The following is a 24,571-nucleotide window of genomic DNA, read 5'->3' as shown; positions in this document are numbered from 1 at the left end:
AAATACAGAACACTGGAGGGATGTTCAAAGGACCTGTGCTGGAATGACACTCACCCTGTGCAGAGGAACCCTCCATGGGCTGTGCCATCCAGAAGAGAAGGACCACAACATTAGTATCAGCTTGAAGGCATCTGTTCTCATGTTAATTATAATTAACATCCCTGGATGTTAATGACAAGGGCCCTGAAATTACAGTTACATATGAGATTTATCCAATATGCATCTTTAAGAGTTTATCTTGATCTTTCATGGCTGTGGTTTCCGATTTATTCTAGTTTGAGATCTGAATCTGACACCTTATCTCGTGTGCTGCATACTGATGATTAGAAAACCTAATTTGTCCTAGAATAGCCTGGTTTTGCAAAAGGACATTGCACTGAGAGCCTTTTCTTGTATAACAATTTTGCTTTAGAAACTGATTACTCATGGTTCCTATCAGATCTGAAATGCAGATATCTGGGGGAGTGTAGCACTGGGATATTTTAGATTGAAATCACTCTGCTATCTGTTATACTACAGCTCTCTTCTAAAGTAGGCTTTATGTTATAAATTACTTTATAGATTTGTAAAGCATGACATAGAAACATTATATACCCTGTGAGTGCTTTAAAATTAATTTGTTCTTGAGCGTGTCCATGTATGAATGAATTTGACATAAGCCTTTCAATTTTATGCTTCACTACAGAAAGTGCACACAGTACCAACTGTAAATCAACTGCCGCACTTATTGAAACAACTACTCAGCTATGAAAAGAAAGTCTGCCCAATATTTAAAGAAAATTTAGATACAAAAATAATAATGTGTGCAAGAGAGCTGACATACTACCTTGGGACTTTTGAATCTAAACCAGTGAGATTAGTAAGGTAACACCAATGAGCAGATCCTTCACGTTAGGGCTGTCTGACAGAGAGACCAGGAAATTGAAGGAAGTCAGCTGAGATCACTTTATCATCTTGACCACCACATTCCTTGAGCTGAATGACTCACAAGGATTCACCAGCAGCTCTCCTATGTGTGCAGGTAAAGATCACACACGTGGGCTGTCACAAAAAGTGGGATTTTCAATGTGCATGACTGACATCCAGAAGGGGTGGGCAGCATTTAGAAACAGTACTTTTCATTTTTTTTATTGTTAAAAAATGCAATTTTGGATCATAATAATTCCTTATGAACTTGTGTCAAATTCAGCAAAAGTGGTTCCAGCCCTCCCTTGCCTGGCAGAAAGGAGCCCCCATTCCCCTGCTCTAGGGCAGGTGCTGCCCATCCAGCACATTCTGGGGGATGTGGCTGAAACATGTTCTTTCAGTGTGATCTAATTCAATGTAAATGCCTTCACTGGCATCTGCCACCAAGCTCAAACCTGATGGTGCTTTGTCTCAACCAAAGGTTGTACCAGGCAGAAAACTCACTCGAATACGTGCTCTGCTCTGCTCAACTGCTGAGCATTTGTACAGTTGCAATGAAAAGTAAAATAGTCACAGCAGGAGAGCTGGAGAACATCTTATTTCAGGTGACCTCTGGCTGGAGCTAGAGAACATCTCTAGTAAAAGAAGAGCTTTGGCTCAAATCTCTGCATGTAGTAGAGTGGGTTTTGACCTCAGTGAACATCTTTTCCTTTGAACACCAGGTCAGGAAAGAATAGCTGCCATACCTTATTCTTCCACTTTGTGATGCCAGGCTTTTTTTCCTCTACTTTTATACTATGTCACTCAAATCATGTATTTTGCTGATCTGAAATTAATTTTTTCAGAACTGCATTTCAAAGAGGCTGACAGAAATCCTTTTTGTTTTCCTGCTTCTGCTACTGAACAAAACAAATCAATGATTCTTACAGCTGCCACGGTGAGAACCCTCAGCTCATGCTGCTGTGCTGAGAGTCTAGGGAGACACAAAACAAAAGCAGCAACCTAAAGGGGAAAGAAACTGAAAGACACCTCACCCGGATGCCAAAGATAAAGGTATTGAAATTCCTGTTGACTGTAGTGATTCAGCAAAGAAATTTTCATCCTTTATACTACAGGGAAATTTACTATATGAGACATACACCTCAGAAGTAAAGCCAAGCCTTTCGATGGGTGAAATAACTTCAGGAACAGACATTTAAAAATCATGAATTTACAGTAATAACATAAAGGGATGAAAACTGAAGGTGCAATTAAACAGACTAAGCCCAAACTTTGTTGCTTTTCTGAGAAAACAGTGGAAATAAGCTTCAGTTGGGAAACCATGTAAGAAGAATGGTTTTTATTTTCAAGAGGGTGTTAAATGCTGTGTTTTTATAATTACAGTCACAACATGAAGCTTTTAAATAGCTCAGGTAAAGGAAGTTCCAGCACCTCTGCATTGTGTGACTTAGATACAATCATTGACATGTTTTGCACACAAAAGAGCTACTCAAATGAAACTATTGTTAATAGTAAAACCGAGTTCCTACTAAAAACCCCAAAATGCTTTTTATATGGGCAAGTATTAATATAAATACTAGTTATTCTAGTATAAATCTAATATAAATCTAGTATAAATCTAATATTTACACTACTATTAATAGCTGCCTGCATAAATATTGTTGTTGGGTTTTTAGGTGTTTCTTTTTTCAAAAGTTAATGGGGAAAACCTTTCTCCAAATGTTTTTATTAAAAAATATGACAGAACTACTTTTCACCTCAGCCTTGTTATTAATTCTCCCCAGGATTCTCTGGGTTCTGGGCAGGCACTCAGAGCCCAATAGCCCAGTGTTCTGCTGAGAGCAATGCACTGCAGAAACCAAGCCAGGGCTCTCTCTACTTCTCTTGCTCACCCCTTTCCCAGTCAGCACGTGAGAGAGAAAAATGTCTTCTTCTTCTCCTCATTGCAGGCTCCAGTAATTAAGGTGGGTCTGGCTCTAAGGTCCAGGTCTCCATCCAGCAAAGCTTTTAAGGACACAGTTAATCCATCCCCATTTAGAAAAGTGCAGATGTAGCTCCATTTTGCCAAGCAAGACCTGGGAGCACACGCCAGCTAAGGGACTTTGGTAAGTGCTTTGGTGAGCAGGGATGGGCAGCTGAGAGGAGACCACAAAAAGGCAACAGCAAAAAGGAGCAGAGAGGGCAGTTCCAGTGGTATTGGAGCAAGGAGAGCTGAGTCAGGCCATGACTCAGAAAAGTTCACTCCAATTTCAGTGCCTTTGTTGACTCTGGTATCACCTTTTCCAGGTCACTTCCCTGTGCCATTAGAGCTGACAGCAACCTCTTTGACAATATCCTTCTGAGATTTACACAAACAAAGGACACATTGTGAAAACTAAGGGTTAATGATGACATCTTTGGTGAAATTACCTGCTTTCAGAGGTAATTTCCATTATCTCTCTAGAACTTGCTGGAAGTTCTTGATTCTGACCTTGGAGACACATCTGTGACCTCACATCTTCCACTCCTTCACACTTCTGTAGTCAGGATGCCATTAGGTCAGGCACAAAGATAGAGACACCAGTCAGGGCAAAATGCTGAGACTAAATCTCCAAACATCCTGGGAAAATTTAAGAGCAGCCAAGGGAAAATAACTCATGGCCCCTCTGCTTGTGGAAGGCTATGCATGCCACATTTGTGTGATCCTGCATCAATGACCACAGGGAAAAGAGCAGCTTTCAGACAAGTTAGTGTCAAGAATAGACATAACTGAGAGTCTGGGTAGGAGGGTGAGATTTTGGTTGCTGGGAGTAAAAAATTAACACAGTAAATAAAAGACCAGACCAACTGAAGAGCCCCTATTCAAGAGCTCTTTGCACTGCCTGGGACCAAACCCCAGTTCAGATGAAAAGCAGGCCACAAATCCAGGTGTTCATGCCCAGAGTACTCCCCAATACACCATGACTGCCTCTTACCTTTGGTACATGGGCTGGTAATTTACTGGAACCTTTGATGCACAGGATGAAAATGTCTCTGATGATCTCAAATGGGAAGCCCTTCTTCAACAAAATGCTTCACAGGAAATTTTCTTTTTGGAGAAGTACGTACCAAAAAAGTGCTAAAGACTGCATTGTTCAAGACAAATCTAAAATAAGCAGCTAGTGCACTTTGATGTACAGCAGAAACTTTTTGGATGTTACAAAAATAGCCCCTTGTATTAATCTGACAGGTCCAGCCCCCCTGGAGGTGCACAAAGCCTTAGCACAAGCAAAGCTTTCTGATGCCTTGCTGAGTCACTACATCACCAGCTCCTGACAGAAAGCCTTCTTCTAAATGTGCCCTGCAGGCTTCACTAATTGCTGTGATGTATAAAATACAGCATGTGAGGATGATACAGTTACAGAGGCTGAAAAATGAAGTTTAATTATAAGCTACAACATCTCAACATCATATTGTTTCTATTAGTGATCTGACAAAGCTTCTTATATCTTACTGCAAGATGTCTGTGGCTTTAACTCATTAAGCACTTTATTTTTCCCTCAAAAATAGGAGAATTTAATCTTAAGAAACAAATTAAACAGCTACTTTTTATACTAAATATGCTTAACCAAAAGCTTTCTCCTTATTATTTCATAAACACCTTGAGATTATAGAGGCTCAACTAGCTTAGCAAAGATGAATTGCATGTGATCCTGGGAATACAGCCATTGCATTAGTTATTCTTTCTTTCCATTGTTATAGGATTTTTGTAAATAATCTGCATGTTTATTGAATGGAGACTAATTAAGAAGAAAAGACACACTTTACTGTACTATTAAAACATGTTCATTGCCATAGGCAAGATGTCATCAATATTTCTAGCTGAAAATTACTACTTGGGATACACATCATGCAGAATTTTACTGTAACCATTAAAGAAAAAAAAGCTAAAAGAATATTTTATTACTGGGTACAAACAGCCATATGCAGATTTTAAACTATGTAACCAAATGCATAATTCATCAATGTATATGATATTTTGGAAGAAAGGCATTATAATGAACTTGATTATTTCATGGATCCCAAAAGACACGAAAATCTCTTTAAACTACCTCCAGAGCAAGGCTTCTCTATACATCTAAATCAGACCAGTCAAGTGCCAATATCTGTTGTTTCAGTGCAAATATGTACTTTCTTTATAGTCTTTAACAAATTTCCCTAAATTCATAGTGGTAACAAAACAGTTACCACTGCCCCAAACAGCTGATTTATATGCCAAATAGCATGGTGGAGTAAATGCCACTTAGGACCAGTTCCATCAACTTTGTTCGTACAAACAATCACATTGATTTAAATAGAATCAATCCAGTCATCTGGATTGAGTCAGGCCATGTCTACATTAGCAATGGGAGCAGCACTGTGGGAGGAAACAGCTTGTGCTGGGGGCCCAAAGTCCCTGCCAGCAGTGTGGTGGAGAGATGACATTATTCCTAGCCAAGCTCCTGCTTGGCCCCACAGTTGCCTATTAGCAGCTGGAACAAACACAGTAACTGGGAAATTCACTTCAGAAACATTCTCCCGATCCCAACTGAAACAAGGATGTGGGCACACCCCCAGATGGTCACAAGCCTGCCAATATCTACAGGCATCATGATGGTTTAGCAAAGAAAAGTTCCTCTGAGTCTTCTCCATGGCATTCAAAGAAGGGACTGCACATCCCATGTGCTGAGGTGGCAGCACAGACTGTGTCCTGAAGGGCTGGACAGGCAGGGACATCCTTGGGTGATCCCAGGGAAAGCTCAAGTGTCTGGGGAAATGGAGGGCAGGAGGTGCACGGGAACCTTCATCAGTGCTTGAATGAAGAATTGGTTTTCCCGGGATATTTCCCAAGTGTATCCAATTGGTGTAATGCTTCTGAATTTTAACGGCTGCCACCTCATCTGCACAAAAACAGCATCAGTTCCACTTTACCAGGATGTGCCAGAGGAGGCAGGGAGCCAAGCATGATTGCATCACTACAAATAAAATGGGGAATAGGAAAATGATATCATTATTACTTGCTTAATAAGATACTTCCCCTCATTTTTCCCAGCATTATAAATGAGACAGCTGCCTTGCTTTGTATCTCAGTACTCATCCAGTGTATCCTTCAGCACCACTATTTGTTCTATTTTTCGTTGCTGAAATAATGATAGAGATAAGCCAATGGAGGCACTCCAGTACCAGTATACAAATTCACAGCTTCCAAGAAAGACAGAAATAAAATTGTTTTTCCAAAAATAGTACATACATAGAGACACAGACTTTTTTTTCCTTACTCCCCACTGTGAATCTTCAGAAAGGTCAATATGTTGATTGTTTTCAGCAGGAACATGCCCATCACATAATCAATGTGTTTAGATATTTCCAGCTACCGTATGTAATTTCTCTGCTGTATTTTGCAGTTCTTCTACATTAGGTCCAGCTAGAAAACACAGCTCTGGTGGTAGTTTGGGTCTTTGTGATTTATATATTAAACCCATAGTAAAGTCCTTAAATTCTTTTCAAAACAGTTTCCAAGTGACAGTGGAACCATTGATCTGTGTTCTTAGTTAAGAAATTACTGTTTTGAGATTGTGTCTCAAATTCTGTCTATCTCATTCTATACTTTAGTATCTCCTTTCAGGCTCCCCATGAACAGCAGAAGTTTAGGCCAATGGATTACTCTGCAATTCTCTCAGGAGATAATAGCTTTCTCCATTTTGTTACAAATTTTTAGCTGTTCAGTAGTATAAAGTGTAGGTGTGCAAGTACTTTTTTTTTCTTGATACAATTCCTTCAGCTTTCAGGTGACTTAGAGTCTGTCCTCATAGACATGAAAGGTTTATGCACTGTGTGAAGTACTGTAAATTCACAATAAATTACAGGAGTAATTACAAGAGATGACTGAAGATACTTTGAGATTCAAAGTTCTGTTAGGTTCCCCTGGGCTTTCTCAGGGTAGCACGGGCACAAGATCTCACCAGAGGACACTTCTGTGGGTGCATAATTAAAAGACCAGTGCATGGCTGACCTTAAAATTTAAGCCAATAGGAAAGTTTGTCCATAAAAAGATTCGGTAGGCTGGGTCTTTCAAACTGTATCTATGAGTTTGGAAGTATAATCAAAAATGAGGAGCAATGTATCAACAAGATCTTGATGTATAATTTTCATTTTATTACTGTAATTTCTCACCTAGAAGAAAAACTTCTACAGATCTTTCTATACCAAGATGAGAACAGCTACAGTTTTATCTTTGGTCTAATTCATTGTAATGATTTGTAGGTGTTGGCTTTTTAATTTTGTATTTTTATTCAAATATTTTTGAAGCAGCCAGATTAAATTTGTGTTTAAATTTGCTCACTGATCAAAAGGTATTACTGGGTGTTTTGATTCTGACATGACAGCAAAAAAAAAACATCTTACTGACACCAAAATTCTTCACTTGTTTATGTGTTTATTTATGTTCTGTCACTATTTCCTCTTATATTAATCCCAGTTTTTTTCATCTGCCTCCTCAGTAATCCATTGAATCACTTACCTGGCTTTCAGAAAGTTCCCTGTCTGGATAAGTCGAGACAGAAGCCTGAACCGTTTACACTCTCCACACTACAGCCAAAAAAGAGATTGTTTACAAATTATATACTATGATGTGCAAGATCTCACTTGATTATACCTTAACTATTCTGTTTTTCCCTCCCTACCTCACAGATGATGGAAATGCTTAAAACAAGTTAAGGTAGTATGACACAGACTAACGTAAGTGTGAGCATGGCATCCAGGGACAAGCTGTGAAATGTTTGCGTGCTTCTGCCAAAATGCATTGCATGGCTTTCTGCTGTTGTCTCGTGTTTCTGATGTTAGGCAGCATGTTCAGCAACATGTAAGCATTTAATTTGATATTTATATTCCAACTCAGCTTTGGTTTTGTGTAGTCTGAATATTCTGCCTTTTTTGGTAGCTTGTGGCAGCTGCTAGTGGCAAATCTGCAAGCTGTGTATGTCATTCCTAAGTGACCTCCAGAAGTACCTGCTAGGGTCAGGACCCCACTGGATATGGCTGTTTAGAAATCCGTGGTAGAGATGCTGAAATGTGCAGTTCAAAGGGGTCAGGAGCAGAACTGACCCTCCTGGGCTTGCTTGGGGAAAGCAGCCACTCCTGGTTTGCCTTCTCTGGGAGCCAAGGCTGCTCCTGGTGCAGCTGGCTGACAAGGACTCTGCTATTGCCAATGCTTTGTGACTCTTCTGTTGTCAAAATCTTGCTTCATGTGGCAGATGACACATCGGAAATACAAATGTTGTTTGCAAAGTCTCTGTTTAAAAAAGACTGCTATGAGCAAATATTATGTTTTCCTGTGTTTATATAATTCTTTTAATCTCAGTGTATGTAAAGCTTATGAAGGTGAGACTAATCACAGCAGCTTGAAACATACTTATCCACATTGGTCTTGTGGTGCTGCCTGGTATGGAGAGGAAAAATTAAGTTATTTCCTTCCTGGGTTTCTCTTCTCACAGGATTTTCACTCATATTTCAAGCATGCTGGTGAGGGTTTTTCATCATGAGGCTGGTCAAATATTGACCAGGTTTCCCAGCAAGGTAGTATCATCTCCATCCTTGGGGATCCTCAGAACCTAACTGGATGTGAACCTGAGCAACCTGCTCTGCTTGGGCCTTCTTTGAGAAGGGAGTAGGAATACGTGACCTCCAGAAGTGCCTTTCTACTTACAGTTGCCCACAATTCTACAGTTTCGTGACCGTGCAGGTGGGGAGTAGAGTGAAGCCACCAAAACAACTTTTAAGCCATCATTCAAAACCAGATCACCAGAAATCAGAGTTCTGGTGGATGGTCCACTTTCCTGGATAATAAAATGGAGTTTTTTGAATGCTGGTTATTACTCTCAGTATACCAAATGCAACTATTTGCAACTGAGCTTACACAGGTAGATATTTGTGATATTTGTTGTTTTCTTATTGTGCAACAAAAATTACGTGTTGAATAGCATGTGTTGTGTGAGATCAAGATGACTTCTCGGAAACACCTCTACTTTTGAATTATTGGAGCTATGCCAGCTGACACTGCCAGCTGTCTACATGATGTTTTTATAGCCCTTCTCAAGTTTCCCGTGTAAGATCCCTACCTCTGTTCCTAAGGCATTAATGATTAGACTGTCAGAGCTGAGAAAATCCACCTACTGAGCAAGGTCACCTTCGCTGTTCTCAGTAACAAAGGAAAATGCCAGGCTAACAAGGCTCAGGAAGTCCTAATTAACGTCAATGGGAAACTCAAAGCAGAGAAAAATAGGGCTGGCAAAACAATTCTCTCTAGAGCTAAGATTTTTTTTTTTCTTTTTAGCCATTGTAAAAGAAGCCTGGAAGCTGTATTTTCAAATATGGTTAGTGCTGGGGATGGGTTGCAGAAAAGAAAGGGAATCAATAAGGGGCTTGTGATTTCCTGCCTCCTTCTCCTCAGTGAGTTCCTGCCAGCAGTCAGAGCTCTGAGACTCAGCTGAGGCCCTGAGGCAGGAGCGCTGTACATCTCTGTTCCCACCTGCCAAAACATCACCATGCTACTTCTTCAGTTTGGCTCCCAAAAAAATGTGTCTCCCCAGGGATGCTGGAGCCATGACACACACAGAGTTGGGCCACCCCACAACCTCACTCCTCCTCCCCTTGCTGCCTGCCAGAAAACCCATCTTCCCTCATCCTACACAGCAAAAAAACCAATGGCCAATATCTACCCACATCTATGGATGTCCATAGACTGTATTTTATAGAAGACAAATCACAGATCTGTCTCCAGCACCACTTAAGGATCCTGAATTTGTCTTTGAGTCTTGTGAAATAGCCCATCTTCCCAAAGTACCTTATTAAGCATTTTTGCTCCCATTTTCTTCCTCTAAATTAGTCTTAGTTCAAAATTCAGATTCCCTGAATTGGGCTAATCCTCTTGATTGCCACCTCCCTCCTCTCATCTGACCCTCATTACAGGCTTGATATAACCAGCTGTCTCTCAGACACCTTATATGGCAGAGACCTGCTAAGTCCTGCAATATTTCAGCCTATTCATTTGTATAATCTGGGTTTTTCGTGCTGATGTCCTTACTCAGCCATCTCTGGTTCTCTGTAAGCCCAGAGCTGCTAGAAGAAGCTTGGTTTCTCCACTCATTTCCTTCTATGCCAGGGATGTCTCCAACTCAGTTCTCTTATAAGTGAGAGGGAGCAGTCCATAAATGAAAGTGGTTCTGGTTTTTTTTTTACAGTGCCTATATGTGAGTAATATTACCTTCAACCATGTTTTAAATTCCAGAAATAAATATTCAAATCAGATATGATGAATAAAATTCCCACAGCCTTTTCAGCAGTGGGGAGAACAAACAGAAGAAACAATTCCCTAAGGGCCCTGTGACTTTCCAGTGTTGGAAAGCCCTAGGGATATATTATTCAACACCATCAGAGGTGACTCTGATGCAATTAGCCTACCTTGGGACAAGAAGTGGTCCACATGATCTCCTGAAGTTCCCCCCCTGCATGTTTTTGTATGATTCTGTTATTTTAATGATGATAAAAGCCTCGGCCAAAAAATATAATCATGGTTCTAAGTTGTGTGCACATACAAGCAGCTGATACCAGGATACAAATTCAATGGTAAGAGTGGACAGACCTGAAGAACCACTGCAGACTGTTGAATGCAGTGAAACATCATGTCCCTCTTGCACACACACACACACACACACACACACACACACAAGGGTGTCAGTCCACTGCACGCTGCTTCTGCCTCTCAGTGTGTAAACAGGCCAGTGTTACACACTCAGCCAACCCAGCAGTGCCCACAGGGCCAGACACTGTGGCCACTGGGTCTTGCTCCCATGTGTTCTTCCGCAGACCTTCTTGTCTGGGCTGCCCTCCTCCTTGATCCTCCAACCTCCACCAAACCATGCAACACAGTTACCTTCACCAGTTACATCATTCTGAGCAAATGACAGGAATAGTTTTTCTGAAGACCTTCAGTGCAGTTTTATTCCCCATGTGAAGGTTAAATCCTCAGAAAATTACTCACAGAATACCATAATTGATCCAAATGGTCTCCTGCAATTTCACTCACCCTTCAGCCACAAACATTTTTGACCATGTCAGATGAAGAGACAGGTTTCTCACTCTGGTGGCTTCTCTCTGAAGTCTCAGTTACCATGACACCCTCTGCACTTCCCAAGCAAGCACAGAACTCTCCACACTGATGCTGGGTGGCCTTGAAGATGTCCATGCTGATACTGCTTGCTGCTTCATCTGCCCCACAAGAGCATTAAGCAAAAGTCAGTGCTCTCTGAGATGGTCACTGCCTGGCTCACTTGCCTACTGTTGAGTTGCCTTTGCTCCCTGTTCAAATATTCCCTGTACCACATGCCTTCATCAGGACATTTTTCCTCTTATGTCCTAATCCCTGGCTGTCCTTTGCTGCTAGATACTTATGCTAGTCTCTGTCATCTCTGCAGGGTCTTCTGTCCTGACATTTCCATTTGACCCATCCCTCATTCAAGTTGTCATTGCAGTGCTACCTCTGGGCAGCCATCTGTAACAAAAAGGGCAACACACCACTTCTTCCTCTGCCCCCACCTGCTGTGTTCAGCCATGGGCTGATCCTCTATGGCATTGTCAGCTTTGATCTCAAAGTCATGTTATTCAGGGAGCAAACAAGTGTCTCTGTGTTTATCACTGTGATAGTGTGCAGGCACAGCTCTCCCTTCCCTGAGGCTGATGTTCCTCACAACCCAAAAGAGTGGTGCTTTTTAACTTCAAGCAGAAGCACACTCACTCATCCACTGTTGAAAGTGTGGTTATAACTCAAGCAAGAAGTGCACTCTTGAGCAGAATCCCTACCCTATCCAGCATATTAATATGGCTTCAAAGGATGTGGAGGAGCTTTATGTAAATGGGGACTTGAGACTGAGCCCAGCAAAGCACATTGTTTCCTGGAAGAGCATAAAGAGTTCTAACGAATTCAGGGGGATGATCCATGGACTGAGAGGTGTACTCTTATCTAAGTGTTTTTCTGGCTGAGGGCCACAGACCAACCTGCTCCTGAGAGCCCATGGGACAGCTGGGAAAGCAAAATCTGCCCAGTGGAATACCAATGCCTCTCTTGCCCAAAGAATATCTGACTTCCTGATGTGTGAAAATTGCAGGGTCTTTATCGAACACATCGAAAAGCTCAACAGACCTCAAGTTTCCTTCCTTCCTTCCTTCCTTCCTTCCTTCCTTCCTTCCTTCCTTCCTTCCTTCCATAGAGCAGTTTTAATCCTTCATTAGGGCTGGCCAGCCTTTCTGCATCACATGTCCCCAAAATGCCAACATTTCCCTACGACCAACAGCCACCAGACAGACCATGAAGATGTGAAGCAGGAAAAAGACCTTGGGGTTGGTTCACAGAGAAGAGCAGAGTCTCTCTCCCACAGTTGCTATGGAAGACAGCTTGGCTGGGCTTATGCTGGTGTCTGCCATCCCAAATCCTGCCCTGCACAGGGATTCCAGTGTCAGGTGGATGCTGTCAGTGCTGTGGGGACCACAGTGCTTGGAAACCATAGAACAACTACGCGTCAAACATAGCCAAAGGATCCGAAATTATCCAGTATTAAGAGTTGGATTTGCTGTATATTGTAGGCTTCCTTCATAGTGGCAGCATGTGATATCCCCTTTCTGCATCCAGGCCACCCAAAGAATACAACAGGCAGAAACCCAGACAGATCAGTAGCCCCTCACAACCTGGCAATACATTAAACTGGAAAGTTATTACACATGAGTTGAGCTAGAGCAGGCTGATGCTCTTGCACACACCTGTCTTCCTGATGAACAGCTAGTTTGGATTTTCCAGTCATTCAACACACTCATCTGTAAGAACATTTTCTTAAGATGCATTCCCCTTTTGTAGTCCCATTGACAATAATGCTAGCAACATGAGACTTCAAGCACTCATCTACTCAATCACAGCATTTTCAGCAGTAAATGATCCTCTGAAATTCAGACTAGAGACAAAAAAGACTCTCTACTGGTGCTCACGGAATCAGTTTTTTCTCATTACAGATTTCTGTTTCATATCAAAATGTGCACTGAAAAATAAAAATCTCTTGCTCTAGGAACCCATCTTTAACAGACTGGAAGTGGTATAAAGGGTAATTAATAGGTTAGTCCCGTTTCTAACCTCTGGGACACAACTACAAACATTGCAGAATGCAAGAATATCCCCCTGCTGACAAATCTGATCTGTCATTAATTTTGGTCCTTGCTAGAGAGGCAAGGAGTGTTAAAGGGCAAGAGAGCATATACCTTTGCAAATCCTTTTGTCAGCCAGAAAAAAAAAAAAAAAAAAAAAAAAAAAAAAAAAAAAAAAAAAGGGTGTTTTTTTCATTTTGCTACTGGCTTGGGACACCCAAAGCACCACTGTCTGCTTGTCGAGGAAATGCAGAAAAAAACCAATTTCACTGAAATGAAGACATAGAGCTGTCCTCAGTCTATTATATATTAAGGGGAGGACAGTCATTCTCTAGAATGCCTGAAGCCAACTCTGAAGGCAGAGCTCATATATTCTCAGAGGTGTTGAGCTCAGATCCACTTTGAGAGTGAGAAAATATTTCCTCTATCCAGTTCATGCCAGAGTAGATCTCAAGAAGTAAATCAAAGGACACTAGGGGCAAATCTTTGATAAAAGCATATCAAAACTTTGTTTAATTTGTTTGCACTGCTGTTGTTAAGCAGACTCACCAGAGACAACATGATCTACAAATGGAATATGTTACTAAATCAGGACACAACTTACTGGAAGGATGAGTAATAATTTCATCTAAGTCATTACATCTTCTTATCAATAGCATATCTCTGCAGGGAACATGCTCACCTCCAGCTGTATATCATATAATCCCTGTAGGAGAGACTTTGGGTGCCTGAATCAAGGGTATGAGACACCAAACCATCCAAAAAACAGTGGGGCAGATGGTTCCTTGTTGAGATCAGATGTGCATAGATAGATATGTACATTTTGTGGTATGTTAAATATCCAGCATATAATCCCTTCAGTTTACAAAATTTGCTTCTTCCCAGGAATGTGGGAAAGGGACACTTGTTAGGACAGCATAGAAAGGGGGTGATTATCCTGGATACAGGCATGATCATAGACCCTGTGACCTCTGAGTGTGACACACACCCATGGGATGGCTGTGCAGTACAGATTGGACCAAGTAATCAGGTGGTTCTTCGCATATACACCTCCATCCTGCTCAACTTTCAGAGCAAGTATCTAAAATCCTCAAATGCTGCCCAGGCAGCTTCTCTGAACAGAGCAGGATTAATGGGTTAATGCTTGGACTCGATCTTAGAAGTCTTTTCCAACCTTAATGATTCTGTGATTCTAAGAGCACGTGTGTATGGGGGTCTGCACTGGATTAAATATCAGAATCACAAAATGGGTAATGTTGGGAGGGACCACAGTGAGTGGGTCATCTGGTCCAGCCTCCCTGTCCAGGCTTTAGCTACAGCTTATCTTACTTCTCATGCCTTCTCTGTTTGACTGTAGTTGGTAAACCTTTTAGCTTCTGTATCCAGGCAGCCCTGTGCTAATTTCAAAATTATCACTATCCTCTCTCTTCTCTCCAGACTGATGTTGTCATTCAATCCTGCTGACATTCCCTCAAGAGCGTGCTACAAAATTATCTATTACTATTTGTTCCCACAGTAGAAGCATTGATAACTTCATCCTCAGTTTTCACAACCTTCTCTGTTCTGGCCCTCTTGATGCTCACCTTGTCTTCCCTCAAAATGTCACAACTAAAATCAATCCCTAGCTTCAATTCCTTAGGAAACCACACTAAATCCTTTCACTGTTTCACCTTCATCCTTTTTGTCAGATTTGTGGTCCAACCTCTCAAGTTTCAATAAAACTTCTTCTATAGCTTTTCCTACTTTTCTCCTCCTTTCTACTGAGATGCTTCTTTCCTTTTCCTCTTCATGGCACCTCCTTTCCCAGGCCTTCTGCAACACAAAACCTCCTCCCTGAATGTCACCACAGTGAAGTTCAAATCATACCAGTTTCCAAGCTTTCCATAGGTTTTCTCAGGAAATCAGTCTTGTCTGTGTTATGTTCAAATCATCCTTTGATGTCCCACCTACAACTCCTGGTGCTGAGGTGTTGCCTTCAATGAGACATAAGCAGTGACTCTCTTGCCCTGTAGTCCTCTGCACAAAGTAAGGGCAGCTGAGCCCCTGCCCAGCTTAGCCTTTCTTGAGTTTATCTCAAAGTAAATCAGAGTCAGTCTTTGTTTGCCACTTATTTTTTTAGCACAGTGTCTACAGCCCATCCTGAGTCAAAAACATCCTTTCTGGGGAGGAGATACAGGATGTTTCCTGCCTCCATTGTGTTATTACAAATGGAGAGTATTTTAAATGCCCGTGAAAGTCCTGGCATTACATTAAAGTTACATTGAGGAAAAATTCTCTTTGGAAAGGAAACTATGATTGAGATTTGGATAGGGAAAGTATCTGGCTATGTCTACACCCAGATTTTTTTTCTTCCGCAGTGGAAAAAAATAAAGGGATGTGGCATGAGGACCACAAGATACTGTCAGAGTAGAGTCTCTTAAGCAGAGGGCACACTACCCACCATCCAGAGGACATCCATTCACCTCTACCTTATGTATTGTGTTCAGGCTGAGTATGAGACTTAAAAATATTTACCATATCCAATAAGCTATTTCAGCTCTCTGATTTGCAGAGAGCTGTAAATTTGCCTGACAGGAGCCGCCTCTGAAGCAGTTAGTAATTAATATATCCATTTTCATATTCCTTAAAGACAACATTCATAACAGATTAGAAAGATCAGAGATGCCACAAAGATTTCTAAATAACAAGAATTAGTTGTGATTAAGTATATCTGTAGAGTAACAAATAGGCTTGTCAATTACATATAAAAGTTAATAAACAAAAAAAGAGATACTGATGATTTAATAAAGCAAATACAAGAGTAATTCATTCAACTCTGTAAATCAGAGTATTTGTTGGTAGCTGGCAAATTTTGGGTGCCCTGCATTAGACTTAAAACTTTAAATTTTTAGAGTCTGGATATTCACATGGGTTTTCTGTTTGTTGGTGGAATATTTTTTGTTTGGTTGGGTTTTTTTAAGATGAAGATGCTGCAAAAATTGCCTGAAAAATTAGAGGGCTTGAAAGGGCCAAATCCATTTTGCCAAAGTCAAATAATGGACATAATATCCTGCAGCTAAGATTGTCAAGTCAGTTGTAATAGGTTTGCAAAAATGTCGCAAAATATGTGCAAGTCATAACTTAACTGAATTCTTTGTAAATTTGATGACTAATTAATTCTCACCTTCCATATGTATTTGTATAAAATATTTTGATGCTCCATTCACATGCTTAGAATTTAATAAATTTGTAGGTCATATGCCCCTAATACTAAATGTTTCTTCTTGATCTTGGTCCAGAGCCTTGTAACAGTGCACAGCTTCTCGTCAGCTTTAAAGGCAACTCTGTCACTGACAGTGGTAAAGTTTACTGAGCCCTACAAAAACTGCCTGCTTCACATAATCTTTGATAAGCATGTTGTACAGAAGGCAACAGGCAGTATTTATAGGCTGCCCACGTGAAGGAAAGCACAGGTAATGTTCAGACTGCTTTGTAAAACCTACAAACCAGGTAGCAATGCACCACTGCTGGCCTGGGGATTCACATGTGTGCAGAAAATAGCCAATGTCACTTCTCAGGTAGAAAATTAAAAACAAAAAATCATACTAATTGGCTGGATAGAGTTTGTCCTAGCTGTGTCCTACAGTGTCCTCTTCCTACCTGGTGGTTTAGGAGCTGCTTTTCAAATTAGATAATCCTCGAGATTCAATCCAGCCTTTTTCGGGAACAGTGAACTCTGTCAGCAAAATATGTTTTTAACCACTGTCTGATAGAAACATGTTGGGAAAAAATAGCATTTTGCTCCGAAGAATAAAAAAACAGGGAACAAATCCTTCGGCAGGATTTGATAAATTGTGTGCCATCATATAATAATACTGTTATATTTCTTGCTAAGCATAGCAGCTGTCTGGAGGAACCCAATTAGGTAACTTGGCCATTCATTCAGCTAGTCAGTGATCTTCATTCCTATTTTTCCTCATCATCCATGATAGTACCAGAAGGTGCAGCAAACTGTTTCCACTATCCTCAGAAAGTCTCCCTCTCTGCTTTAGAATGGGGCACACACAGGGTCACTGCAAACAGTGCTGTTGTGACTGAGGGATCAGACTTTTTTCGCTTCTAAACCCAAAGCCAAACAATCCACTTGAAAAATTAATGACTGGCTGGGGATTGTTGTCTCCTGGGGAGTTTGAAGTGAGGTCAGTACTTATTCACCCTCAGGAGAGGAGGATGGTTTAATGGATGACACAGTGCCTTGGGCTGCAGCTTCAGGACAGTCAAGCAGCCACATCCTGGGTGACCTGGACTCCACTTGCCTGTTGTGCCCCTTCTGGGATTTTACGTGCTCAAAAGGTTCACAAAGCAAATAGATATATTCAGGGCAGAAAGATTTCGAGACCCTTATGTGCAATGATTTCTATTGGGCTCCAAAACTCTACCCTCCAAACTGTTGGATGGTAGATAATTTTGAGGAAACAGCCCCATTGCTGTCCCTGCCCTGCCTCACACATCCACTGCTGGCTTCTGCCAGAAAAAAAGGTGTGGACTGAGTGGACTTCTAGTCTGACCTTACATATGGAAGGTGAGAACTTTGTTTTCATATCTGCCTGTTCTTGGGGAATGCCTGTCCCCGGGCTCCTCTGGCCACTGTGGAGCTGTGCCTCCACATGCCCTCATACTCTCCTCAGCCCTGTACTTAGCACAGTATTTACATCATCACAGTAGTGCCTCATCATGGTGCCCCACCACAGAGCAGGAGCTCCCAGGAGTGTTGGCTCAGCAGAACATTCTTAATTCACACGCCAAGCAGAGGTGCCTCCTGCTCCCAACACTGTGTCACTTCTTTCTTGTGCAGTAGAGATCTCTGTTTTACTGACCTGCAAAACACAGATTTATTTGCTGGAGTTACAAAATATATGAGCTGATACAACAACCAGTTTCTACCAAGGCTGCAGGAAAAAGGCTGTAACTTGCTGTAAGAGCCACAAGCTCCATCAGAAAACAGAAGGTCCCACATAAGGGAAGCATGACACGTAACCACTTAATAAAAACAACCCCAGCCCGCCAGGGAACCAGCAGAATTTACAGGTATTGTGCTGGGAACAGAAATCCAGCCCTCACGGTCAGCACAGAACTATTAGCAAACATACAGAGCAGTTAATATTTTGAGGTTGTTCTAGCTTTATTTGTGTACCTTGATAGGTGACATTTCAAGACACTACGAGTCTCTGCAGAGTTGGACCTATTATTAATAGTGAACAGGCAGCTGAGCTGACATGACAGAGAAATAAAGAAGTGAAGTTCACATAGTCTTTTATGCAGGGAAGGTTATTCCCCAAAGTGTTTTAGCAGCCCTCCAGTCCCCTTCAACCAGAGACAAATGCCTTGTGCTACCACTACACAAAGCAGATCTGGAAACCTACCTCTGCCTTGACTAAGGATGCTTCTTTCCAAAACTATTTTCTCAATTGTTTCTGTTATTGCAGCTAAATGTGGGTGGGGGTTTTCTCCTAGGTGATGTTCCCAGTAGGTATCAACCTCCTGTGGGGTTTTGTTCTTCAGTGGCTCACTGGTCATCTGGCTTTCAGCCACACAGAAGCCCATATGGTCTCTTTCCTGATGGCACTCTAAAATCCTGCAGGGCAATCATCACTGTCCCTTCTCCCAGGCAACCTGTGAATGGCTGTGGGCAAGAAGATTGCCAGAGCCAGGCCTGCAAGGGGATAAATGGAGACATTTGAAACACTGAAGTAGGAACTGGACAACAGGTTTCATTAAAATCACAGCTGGAGCTACTGGTGACTCAAGTGGATGTGCTGACTGTGGTTGTAAAGGGAGTTGAAAGAGCTCTGGAATGACACTTGTGAATAGGTCTTCCTGAGACCCCTGCAGACAGCTCAAGGAAGGGAAATCCCTGATGGCCACATATGGAAATAACCTGTGTGCTTGGAGCCCTATTACAAAATGTACCAAGGCCAAACTCTCCTCCCTAGCACTGTGCTTGTCCAGCTCCTCACCATCAGAAGCACAGGGAAAGCCCAGCAATTCTTAAAGCTGCTGTAATTAAGAATGAGACAAATGGAGGGAAAAAATGTACTAAACAGTTGTTTCAGTAGCTGATTGTTTTTGGTTTCTTAGCAACTGTGGGAGAAGAAGCTGCGTGGGATCCGAGCTGTCTGGTCAAACCTAGCAGGCATCCCTCTGGGGAGGACAGCCCTCCTCCTCTCTCTCATCTGCACAGGGAAACCACAGTTGGTGGGAAGCCTTCCCTAAACAGGGAGATAGCAAACAACTCCACCAAAACAGATGAACAGGCTTGTCCCCCTGTCATTCTCGCCACTGAAGGACAATGGAACAAGGTGGCCATCAGAGTCCTCAGTGTGGTTCCTCCAGAAGTGGAAAGGTAGTTTGAGATTAGACTGCTTTTCATTTTAAAGAGCATGGAAAAGATGAAAGAATCTTGCACTAACTGCTGCAGTCAGTGGTGTTCCCAACTTGCACCCAAAATAGGAACTGAAAGAGAGAACTCAGGTTCTTCTGTGCCTCAATGTCAGGGCCAGGCTGGAGGGGAGCAGAAGGACAATCCTGTGGCTCCAGCCATCAGCCACTCCAACCCTGAAAATGAGCCTAAAAATCAGCCCGATGGTTTGGAGCAGGGGTCCTGAGCTCCTCTCCCAGCAGTGCAGGTGGACCACTTATAACATCCTTCACAAGTTGTTTTGAGAACACTGCTACTGAGTGCATGAAAAGTTGTTTATGGCTGTTTTCCCTGTGGTCAGCACTGTCAGTCTCTTGCAAGTCCCCTGAGCAAATCCACAGAGAGAAAGGACTGATTTTTGCCAAAGAGTTTCAGATCTCTGGGTGTTTGTTCTGGAGGTTTTAGCACTGGTGCAGGGTTTGTGTGGGTCTCTGTATTGCAGCAGCCATTTCATTGTTTCGGTTTTCAGGGACAGTGTTTAAATCATTTAAATTCGTGCTAGTTACTGACATATTGGCTGTGCTCATTGCTAATAGCTTATTTCCATCCATGCTAGCACTATCTCATTCATTCAGATATAAGTATGAGGATGCTGACCTGTAGTTAATCCTGCACGTCCCTGACTCTTAATTTAATGACTATTAAATATTAATGGGAGCAGAGAAGGGAAGTCAGATCACCTTTTCCACAGCTTAGTGCCCCTGTCACCAGGCTACAATGTCATCCTTGATCTTGCTTTTTATAGTCCCTTTCTCCCAGTTTATTTTACAGAAAAAAAAAAAAAAAAAAAAAAAAAAAAAATTAAAGAACACTTTGTAGTCAAGCAAGCAGCTATTGCAAGAATTAGAGCTATACCAGGATCTTCCATTTCTAGGTAGATGTTTGAACCACCATGCTGTTGGTTAAAAAGGGGGATGGATTTGTTGTCTACAGTGTGTGAAAGAGCCTTACATCTGAGCTCAGAATATGCTAGAAAATATGCTAGAGAAAGGGAGAATGCACAAAAACATAGACATCCCAACGTAGATGCTCCTCCTGATGCTGTGCAAAGAATAATTCATTATTCAAGGAGAGATGTGGAGGGTGTGTGATGGTTACAGTGCTCCCCAGGGCAGGGCAGCACCATGGATCAGCAGGGTGTACCCGTGCACAGTTCACTGAACAAAGTACAGCCTGGTACCAAGGGTGGACCCTGAGGCTCTGGTGCAAACTCTCAACACCACAGTGCCACATGCCCTGATGTGTTCCCAGCCTGGTGGTGGGAAAACTCTCCTGACCAGTCTGGAGTAGAGAAGTGAATCCTTCCTTCTAGAGGAGAGAGTTGAACACCACTTTTGAATTCCAGATGGGTTATTACTATGTCTCGATTTTCACAGAAAGCATCATGACTTTTGGTCATAATTCAACAAAGAAAGCCATATCCCCTATGTGACCATCCACAGAACATTTCATCTGCAAGCCTGTTATGTTTTCAGGCAGTGGGGACCAGGGATGGTGGTGTAGAGATCTCTTTCTCTACATCTTCCCATGCCTTTTTTCTTATGGTCTTTTGCATCAGGCAGTTGTGACTGCACCCTTAAAATAGCCATGTGTAACTGCTGGAGGTATTTGTCTGTGCTTAAATGTAAGTATCTTCATATGATTATATTTTTCTGATTATAAAGCTAATGAGATAAAGCAGAAATCAATCAAAGTAGCTGAGCTTGAAGCACCTTAATACTTAATACTACCTTTTACTATTGTAATTATGATCTATTTACTTTTTAAATTGCTATCTGCTTTGCTTATCTCTATGAAAGACACTTCTCAAGAGTATCTTTCTGACTATAGTGTTTTATTTTTACAGAAAAATGCAGGCATTTAGTGAGATGGAAATTACTTCCTTATTATTTAAAATTAATTCAGCCTGTCAAAATGAGCTCATTGCCATGCACAGTGTTTCCTTTTTAATTCAGTCTCAGCCTTTCTAGAAATTGAAATTCTGTGCTGAGATGATGTACATAGCAGGCTTTTTATACATATTAAGCCCTACATATTAGGAGGATTAAGGCCACATATACATTTTAGAATAGGGTACATAATTATAAAACAAATTTTGCAGCAGGGATAAAAGAATGTCAGTTTTCCACTGGTCTTGTAAACTGCTTTGCTAGCCAGGAATGAAGCTGCAAGAATGCCTGATGGGAATAAAAGGGACTCTCTTGCCCGCTCCTTTAGGACTTTAACTTTTGCTAAATCAGGAAAAAAGTAGAGGAAATATTTGCATATAAATAATTGGGATGCCAGTGCTCCCTTCTTTTCTCTTCTTAGAATAAAAAAGAAGAGAATGGAAAGCAGAAAAGGACAGAGGAGATTGAAACCTGTGATGGGTATAGGAAAAGATAACCTTAATAAATGGGAGAAAATTGCCTGTCACCTGCAAAGGGAGCAATGAAAATAAGGGGGGAAGGGAGACAAGTTTCTGACAGCAGCATCCCACAGGAATTTCTTCAGGACTAAGAATTGATTAGGAAAGGGAGAGAGAGAAGAAAAGGTATCTTTAAAAGATCTTCATACTTCCCACTCTGTCCTCTGAGCCACTCTCAGTTCCCACTGCACTCCCTCCTCTTAGTAGCTGAATGGGCTTGTGGCAGAGGTTCAGTCCTCTGGACGAGCCCAGTGTGTGAGGAAACATTCCAGTGACCCACCTGCACTGGGTTGATGTCCTGGTCACATCCCTGAAAAGAAAACAGCAGGAAATGAAGAGTTTGGAATGAAAGGAGAAACCAAGGAAAACTGTTGGTGGGGAAGGCACCTGAAAAGATTACCCATTCCCATAGTAAGAAGATGACCATGGAAACTGTTTTTGCATCCACCAACAGAATCAAAAAGTCTTAGACCTTTTCCAACCTCAGCAATTCTACAATTCTGTTATTCCCTATCCTGGAATTCAAAATCTCAACAATTGCAAATGTTCTTTAACTTGTGCTACTTTGATGGATGTTTCTGGTGAAACAGGCACCTGGAAATGCTTAATTGCCAAAACTGTAGGGATAAGAGACCACGAGAAGAAGTCAGAAGTTGTTTTCTCCCATGTTCAGAGCCTTCTTTGTACCACCTGCTGTGGCATCCCCCAGCAGCACGTCTAAGGTGGGAAGCACACCTGGCCTCTTATCTCTCTCTCTCTCTCTCTGCACTTTGTTTCAAGTGTTTATAATTAGCTGAGGATCCTGCCACCAAACTGTTTTGGGGACAGCAAGGCGTTGGTTTTTGCAGATTTAACACAAGTTACTGTGAATCATCAGGAGTATTTTATAGATTAGATTTCTGATACTAAACAGACTGTGTTTTAATTTAAAGTATTTCATCTGTGCATTGCAAAACAGTATAGAAAAATGCCCCACATTTTTCAGATAAACTAGAAGATAACCTTTAACATTTTTTTTTAAATCTGGGAATTTCAAAATACTGTTTAATGAAGGAACCTAAATCCAAGTTATTATTTTTTTCATTTTGTACATTTACCAAGGGTTATTTAATAAGGGTTTCTGATGTATTCCAATTTTACACTGTTTTGAATTATAGAACAAGTATCAGTAATTAATTTTCTTATTAATGCCACATATTTTGAAGTTACAAGAACTGCTTTGAGTGAGCAGGTAACTCTAGATACCGCAGTCCCCTCTAGTGGAGAAAGTCAGACTGTGCCAATTTTGCAGGACCTGCTGCATTAGCAGCAGCTGGATATGAAAGCTTTGCTTTTCCTCCATATATCCTGGGGACTCTCAGTCGATTTTCTCTTTTTATGGTTTTTTATTTATTTATGGTACATTATTTTTGTTCTGAAGGAGAGAGGGGCATGTGAGGCTCAGGTTCAGTTCCCACATGTGAACATTCAGACCAGGAACACCACCTGCCCTACAAATCCTCCTGCCAAAGGACAGCAAGTTTTGCTTTAAGTACCTTATTTCCATGAAACATTTGGGAAGCTAGTCTTTTTTAATAAAAAGGTAACTAAGGTATTTATGAAGGACAGGTTCACCAGGGATCACCATCCATCTCCTGGCTCAGCAGTTCATCTAAACACATTTTAAAATCCTTCTGTACTGGCATTTTCTGATTAAGAATTGTGCCCTTGTAATATTCCCCTGTTCTGTGAGCAAGAAGCAGTAATGTTTAGGTTTTAGGAAGCCATTACCATCAATATAATAAAGAACATCCCCTCAAGAACCTTATCTGCCCATTTGTTACACTTCTCTTTTGCTGCAGATCAAAGGGAGAACTGTGTCTGCCACCCCACATCTCTTTTTTTGTTTTTCTCTTACATAATTGTCATCATGTTTTTAATTAAGTTAAATAGGATGTTGCACTGAGCTCCTCAGCAGCTTCCTGAATTTTGTGATCTATCCCATCAATTGACTGAAATCAGAGCACTGTCTCTGCTGGTACCACGTGCACTGAGTGCAAGTCACAGATATTTGCATGAACCAATTTATCTCTTAAAAATATTTCTTCTTGACTGAAGAATAAATTGCCTTTACCCTAATGCGCTAGGTAATGAATTGCATTTGAAATGCGTTTATTTTTAGCAAACAAATGCTAATGGCAGCTTGCTGTTAAAAATAGACAGTACAGTTGGCACAGAAATATGGGCTGGGGAATCATTCCTCCCTGATCAGTGGAAATGCCCTCTGTGTAAGTCACCTGGGGAGAAAACATGATGTTCCTAAGTAATTTAGTCCCTCCAGCTGGAGAGAGGTTGAACAGGAAGACTCTGCTGTCACCTGAGCCCTGCCTTGTGAATTGCCCCTGTAGCCCAGCACCCTCACAGGGCTGTGTCCCTCCTGTGAGGCCAAGGGTGTAAGATGGAGACAGCACATTTTTCTTTTCCTGTCTCCCTGCTGTATGCCAGTGGCTGCAATGTGGGTTTTTATTTGCCTCTAGTTCTGCCTGTCTGCAGGAAGTGAGGGCATTTAGGTGAGGGGAGAACTGCAGGACACCAGCATTTGTGGCTCCCACTTCTCTTTCAGCAGCTACTCCCCAGGC

At 41.6% G+C, this 24,571-nt stretch overlaps 1 protein-coding gene across 2 annotated transcripts in view; it reads left to right on the top strand.

Moving 5' to 3' along the window:
* LHFPL3 (LHFPL tetraspan subfamily member 3) overlaps positions 1 to 24,571 on the top strand; it is a gene marked incomplete at its 5' end in the record, with an annotated part of 241,990 nt that overhangs the window by 199,814 nt on the left and 17,605 nt on the right. Inside the window, one exon of one of the 2 annotated variants that reach the window (XM_083859845.1) lies at positions 7,594 to 7,641. The exons of the other annotated variant lie outside the window; for it this stretch is intronic. Coding sequence (XP_083715971.1) covers positions 7,594 to 7,610 — 17 coding nt within the window. The 3' untranslated portion in view covers positions 7,611 to 7,641. The remainder of the gene's footprint in view (positions 1 to 7,593; positions 7,642 to 24,571) is intronic. 2 annotated transcript variants of the gene reach the window in all.

Source organism: Zosterops lateralis (assembly GCF_965231275.1).
Source record: "Zosterops lateralis genome assembly, chromosome: 4".
Classification (NCBI taxonomy): Eukaryota; Metazoa; Chordata; class Aves; order Passeriformes; family Zosteropidae; genus Zosterops; species Zosterops lateralis.
This window is presented reverse-complemented; position numbering and strand designations above follow the sequence as displayed.